This window comes from Peromyscus leucopus, unplaced genomic scaffold (genome assembly GCF_004664715.2).
Source record: "Peromyscus leucopus breed LL Stock unplaced genomic scaffold, UCI_PerLeu_2.1 scaffold_1343, whole genome shotgun sequence".
NCBI classification, from domain to species: Eukaryota; Metazoa; Chordata; class Mammalia; order Rodentia; family Cricetidae; genus Peromyscus; species Peromyscus leucopus.
Genome location: NW_023504494.1, coordinates 33,351 through 39,980, shown reverse-complemented (window position 1 = coordinate 39,980; position 6,630 = coordinate 33,351). Strand labels below are relative to the sequence as shown.

Below are 6,630 nucleotides of genomic sequence, written 5' to 3'. Positions count from 1 at the left end.
AGCATCTTTCTCATTTTATATCTCTGAACTATAGAAAGTTATTCTGGAGGTCCAGCCTCTAATAGCCTTCTTCTCAGGAGTCCAGAAGAGATGCTAACAACAGCAAGAATAAACCTAGGGAATGAAACTAAGTGCATCAGGTTCTTCAATGCATTCATTTTATTCCTCTGAGATAAAGTTCTATCTACATAGCTTCAATTCTGTACTCATACTTAGTTCTTCTCTGTCCCTTCTCTCATAGTTCTAATTTCTTTCTGTCTCATCCCCATCTTCATCTTTGTTTTTTCCATCTCCATTCCTTCCCTGTTCTCTCTGAAATGGGTCTAAAACCTTACAAAAGGAGTGACTGTTGCATTTCAATTCAAGGCTTTCAAGGTCCCCACAAGAGCAGTGATAGTCATCTTCATTTGTAACCCAAAAGAGGAATGAATAAAGGAGGTGGGATCATATAAGGACGGGAATCAATCAGAAAGAGAATTTATGTATTCAAAACATGTTTTTATAAGTGGTTTGGTGAAACATTACTAGATTATCATAAATAGGGATGCAGATCTCTTTTAATGTTTCTACAAGACACCTGTTCCCATGGTCCTATTATTCTTCAAGTCATGCAATATAATTGTTTCCAATGAATAATATTTTTTCTTGATGTATCCAACAGTGTCTGAAATCACAGGTTCTTGAACACCTTACTTAAAATTCTCTCTCTCAGATTTTCATTTCTCAGTTTCTTGGTTTAACCAATTCCTGTTTATGACAATGACAAAGTGTGGTCTTCCCATTAAAGACACAGCGCTGGGAACATTTGCCACAAACTTTTGTGGCAAAGTTGATAACTTTGGGCTGTCTTTTGACTCTGATTGTATTCAGAAGATCAAGACACACATTTTCAAATTTGTTGACTAAGACATGACCCTGGTCATCATAGCACTCCAGTGGGGCAGGGTAATGCTCCTTAGTTAACTTGCTTAGATTGGCCAGGCTTTGCAGAAGGTCCTTCAGGGCTGATATGGAAATGGCAGTGTCATAGAAATATACACTGGTTAGCTGTAGGCACTGGCTCAGGGCAGGCAGGAGGGTACCATGTTCAGAGTCTCTGATAGAGCAGTTGCTTATCTGCAGAGTCTGCAGAGTGTCTGCTACACTCTTGAGGAGAAATTGCAGAGCTGTGGGACATAAGTTGAATAATGAAGCACTGAAGAGGTTCAGGTGTTTTAGCTGAAAAAGCCCCTGACACTGAGACAGGTGCTTCAAGTCTGAAGATGGGAACTTGTGCAGTTTGATGGACAGAGACTCCAAGGGGGTCTTCAGGCATCTAGGAAAGAAAAAGAGTTTAGTTCTGTCTCATGGTCATGGGAGGATATTTTAGTTTTGACACTACTACAAAGCCAATGTCTTATTTAGTTTACTATTGTATAAAACACCCTGCCCCAAAGCAATTGGGGTAGTAAAGGGTTTATTGGCCTTGTGATTAGAAATCTATAATCCATCACTGAAGGAACACAGAGCAGGAATTCAAACAGGGCAACAACCTGGAAGCAGAAAATATTCAGAGAGGCCATGCAGATATGCTGCTTATTGGCTTGTTCTCTATGTCTTATTGAGCCTACATTATGGACAATAAAAGATAACCAGCCTAAGAATGGCCCACTCACAATAGTTAGGGCCTCATGTATCAATCAATAATAATAAAAATGCTATACAGGCTTGCCTATAGACCACTAAGTATCTTGAGACATTTTCTGATTTTGTGGATCTATCTCTCACGTGCCCTTAGCCTGTGTCAATTTGATGTACAGTTAGCCAGCACAGGGTTCTACAAAGAAAGGTCAGTGTGTCCTTATATGGAGCTGAAAGCCAAATGCACAGCCTGTTGGTGTCTCCTCACTAGAGTCACCACATTGCCTTCTAAAGTCTATCACCATCACAATTGCTAGGCTCAGAACTGAGCGATGCAGCTTCTCATTCCCAACTTGCCAGAGAATCAGAGATGGCCATTATGACCCACTTAAGATGGTATCCAGACCTTTCTCAGATATTGTGATAAACCAATAGCTGTAAAAGTCACAGTGACTGACTGAACTCAGGTGCTCACTAATCTCTAATGTACTGGAGGAAAGTTTACTGTGGTAGCCAAAACAGCTCTCTCTCCTTCCTTACCTGAACAAATGCTTCATGTGCTCACTGGAAAAGTAGGAATCATTGATGATGAGCTCCTGGAGATATTTGAGTTTGGAGATTTGAGCAAGGAACCTTGTAATATGCTTCTCTGTATCTTCAAAGGTATATATAGCATTGTTGGTGTGAACTGAAATGCGTGCTAGATGGAGTTTGTGCAAATTTCTCATCTGGACAAAGTAATGTGCAAAACAATTCAGCTCTCTTGGAGTCCAGTGTATGGATAAATGCAATTCCTCAATGTAGTGTGGCTTGAAAGTACTCAAAACCATCCTGAAAACGTGCTCAGGAGCATCACAGATTATCAACTTTGGACAGCACAGTTGCACAGCATCTTGTTGCTGCTGGGCCCACTGCAGCAAGTATGCTTGCTCTTTATCTAAGGCAACTTTTAAAAAAAAATCAGTGACCACCTTCAAACGCTGCCTCAGGTCATATCTAGGTAGGTCATTCTCTTTTTCCTCCTCACTCAATATCCCTGTTGAGCTCTCTCCACATTCTATGCCAGGCCATACATTCCAGAAGACACGGCACATTTTTCTCAGGTCCAGGATTCGAAGCTTCGACCTTCTGTGAGAGAAAAAGTTGCAGTGTGACAATGAAAGATCAGAAGTACAATAGAGTCAGCTGTCATTCCATTTCTCTAATGTCAGCAACACCTCTCAGGCAAGGGCCCCTGCATGAGCTACATCTGAATACTTGTCCTGCATCTCCTTTAAGTTACTGTTGGATTCTTTTTTTATTACCTGGGAGAGAGGACAGAGAAGACTAATCCTATGATTACATATACAATGAGATGCACTACACTTCTGAAAGAAGATTCCATTATTGTTGTTACAGTTTTTCTCGTCCTCCTGGCCCAGGTCAGGACAAATCTCTCTCACCCACCAATCCCACAGCTGCTCAGACCCAACTGAGTAAACACACAGAGACTTGTATTACCTACAAACTGTATGGCCATGGCAGGCTTCTTCTTATCTAGTTCTTCTATCTTAAATTAACCTATTTCCATAAGTCAATATGTTGCCACATGGCTCGTGGCTTAACTATACCTTATATCTTGCTTGTCATGGTGGCAACTGGCAGTGTCTCTCTGCCACAGCCTTCCACTTCCCAGAATTATCTTCTCTGCTTGTCCCGCCTATACTTCCTGCCTGGCTACTGGCCAATCAGCATTTTATTTATACACAGCGATATCCACAGCACATTATTAGTTCATAAAATAGAGGCTCTATAGACTTGAAAGCTGAGAAAATCAGATGACTGAAGGTGGCCACTGTCCTCAAGTATTTGACTCCCAAATTCTCTTACCAGTGACTTGGTGACTCCTATTTTCCGTTGGCCTTACCTGAGGTGAACATTTTGTTTCAACAGCATGTCTACACCATCCAGCACAGCTTGTAATATCACCACATCAGGGTCCTGCATCAGTGCTCCGACAGGGAGGCAGGAGAAGGGCCATTCTGCCACCATTGCTGTCAGTATCTTCATATGTCTGCTCTTGAAGGCCTCCTTGAACAGGGATGGGAAGAAAGCCTTCGGCAGCTTCTGCAGAACTGAGATGGCCAAGGCCTCATGCCTCAGCAGACTCTTCATTGCAAGTTCCTGGAGTGTGGATGGGGCCTCAAGGCTCATTCTGATGGCTCTTCAGATGGGAAGGAGCTGGTAAAACATTCAGGAGTCATTTATTTACACTATGTCTTAGGGATTTATATGTCTCACCCATCACAGGAACCCCCTCCCCAGGGCCATAGTTTCTGTTTTGGCAGCAGTGAAGAACTCAGTGTAACTACTTATAACATCTGGTAACCTCAAATCCTCATCCCCTTCAGCATATGAATCATCACAGAAGAACTGCCACAAGTACAAATTAACCATTGTCCCACCAGGTATCAAGCTCTGATCCTCTGAATCTCTTTACCTTTTGAAAGTTTATTCAGAGGCAAGCAATCAGACATGGCTCTGGTGGCAAATTGAGAATGATCCCCTTTCAAATTCCTTATGAATGAATATCAAGGTCACTTTTAGAACCCACACAAGTTCTCCATCCCATGAGTTCAGTGTACATGTTAGGACTGAGGAGATCTCACAAGTGACTCATATATTGACCTCCTATATCCTTTTATGTTCTTTTCTCTTCATTCCTTCCCTCTTTTTGATTCTTCTATATTCATTCTATATCCCTCAGGTTAGAAGCCTCTGCAGGTTGTTAGACTATTCAACAGACCCTGTGTAAAAACAACAAAGGCTGTACCTTTTATTGATTTCAGTAATGTAGTGTATTTCAGGCCAATCCAGTTTAAAGGACCTCAAATACAATTTAATATAAAATACCTTGATGTAGAAACTTGGTTGTGTGATTTTATCCCAATGCACAATTATTCTCAAAATGACAAGCATTCCAAAGTCATCTTTTCAATTTTGTCTCTCCATGCAGCCATGTCTAGCATGGATCTGGCATCTTCCATACTCAGGACCTTAACTCTACTCACAAGGTATTGCTACTGTCTGCTACCTGGAACCCTTTTATTTTAACTTTATTTTCAATTTTTCTTTCAGCAAATGATATATGAAATAGTCATGGCTAAACAACCACATTGCTGAAGTCTCAGTTCCCCAGTCAGCTAAGATTTGAATCTTGAGTTTGTAAAATGGTTAGTAGTTCAAAGGACAATATGTAATCTACTATTAAGAAGAACTCTTAGCCGGGCGGTGGTGGCACACGCCTGTAATCCCAGCACTCTGGAGGCAGAGCCAGGCGGATCTCTGTGAGTTCGAGGCCAGCCTGGGTTACCAGTTAGTTCCAGGAAAAGGCGCAAAGCTACACAGGGAAACCCTGTCTCGAGAAAAAAAAAAAAAAGAAGAAGAACTTTTAATTCAAACAACTACAAACCTTACTCTAAAACATTATGTAAGGCACTACAGAGAATTAAACTTTAAGACATATCTTAACTTGAACTCCAAAATTACCCTTGGAAGCTATGCAAACCAAGAAGAAACTGGAATTCAAGGCTCACATTTTCAACCTGAGACTCTGCCTCCCAAATGCAAAGGAATGAAAAGACTATCATGTAAATTCCAGTCTAACAGGCATTTCCATTAATACCAAAACACACCACAACGATAACTAAGAAAACAAAATCCAATCCTAAAAATAAAACAACCCTCAACTTCTTTGTTTTTCTTTTTTAAATATATTATCTTTTGTGTTGTTTTGCTTTTAGAGACAGGGTTTCTCTGTGTAGCTTTGCACTTTTCCTGGAACTTGCTTTGGAGACCAGGCTTACCTGGAACTAACTCACAGAGATTTGCCTGCCTCTGCTTCGACAGTGCTGGGATTAAAGGTGTGTGCCACCACCGCCCGGCTAAATATAGAATCTTGATGTGTAGTTGAATTGCTGATAAGGCCTTCCAAGAAAGCAAGTGGCCTCCTGATGGAGGAAAATTGTGACAGAGCTCCTGTTTCTAGCAGGTCCAGGCAGTGAGTGACACCAGACTCCAGGACTCTGAGGGCTCCTCTCATCATTTTATCCACCTTTTTATAGTGTTTACCTGATACTCTCTCTATGTAGCCTCACCTTACAAGAACATGATTCCACAGGATTGGAATCTCTATTTTCTTAATCTTTTTTATGTTTATTTTTCATAGTGTAGTTTGATTGAATCAAAGCACCTTTTGTGAAATCAAAACTATAAAATAAATGAGAAACTGAAGAGATTATGCATTGATTGACTCAATATTGGTACTTGTGTTGATATGTTCATATATGTGTGTTTTTTATTTTGTGTCTATTGCTTTAGTGTATGTATGTAGTGAATTTCAGGCTAAGAGAAGGATGGAGGATCAGCAGCCTGCTTTGAATCAATCACTTTATCTAGCTAATTTCAAGCAACACTGGAATACAGCCAAGCCCATTTGGGAAGACAGAACTTTCTTTTTGCAAAAGGTTCTTGAGCATTGTTTTATTACATTCTATACCTGTGCTGTGGAAGGGACAGAAACCTGAGCTGCAAATGAACCCTCAGTGTTCCACCACCGATGGACAGTAACAGATTTGATGCAAATTCAAGAGATCTGGGGCTTTGTAATGCAAAAAGACATTATTGGTAATTGCACATATGGGAGTAATAAGGACCAGGCTGTGGGATTAGCTTGGCCAGGAGCCAAAAGGAGCTAGTCAGCAGAGGGACATGGAGCCAGACCGGACACACAACATGTTTTATAGGCTGTCAACTGAACTGGTTATGGCAACTGCTTTGACACTCCCCCTATAACTACAGATCTATTCACAAGACAGGATAATCGGGATATTATACCCAAGTTATTGGATCATTCACCAGTGATTACTTCTCACTGATCCCTTTGCTGAAAGATCAAAAGGTATGCTTGAAGTCTGTTATATTTCTTGTAATTCCCTCTGCTTCACTAGAGATCCCTTTCTGATTAGCAAA

General features: G+C 40.9%; 1 protein-coding gene across 1 annotated transcript; it reads right to left on the bottom strand.

Moving 5' to 3' along the window:
• Positions 1 to 723: 723 nt before the first annotated feature.
• LOC114688239 (PRAME family member 12-like) lies at positions 724 to 3,813 on the bottom strand. The gene is made up of 3 exons (XM_028862862.1): positions 3,527 to 3,813; positions 2,161 to 2,748; positions 724 to 1,315 (listed from the first exon to the last, which is right to left on the bottom strand). Exons 1-3 carry the CDS (start codon positions 3,811 to 3,813, stop codon positions 724 to 726), a joined length of 1,467 nt encoding a protein of 488 aa, XP_028718695.1.
• Positions 3,814 to 6,630: the final 2,817 nt, after the last annotated feature.

Bases quoted from the DNA above. Each gene is read 5' to 3' on its own strand.
- LOC114688239 (XM_028862862.1), bottom strand. From the start codon at position 3,813: ATGAGCCTTGAGGCCCCATCCACACTCCAGGAACTTGCAATGAAGAGT. The intron at 2,749-3,526 runs GTAAGGCCAACG...TTTCTCTCACAG, and splicing joins AAACAAAATGTTCACCTCAG to AAGGTCGAAGCTTCGAATCC. The intron at 1,316-2,160 runs GTAAGGAAGGAG...TTTCTTTCCTAG, and splicing joins CACATGAAGCATTTGTTCAG to ATGCCTGAAGACCCCCTTGG.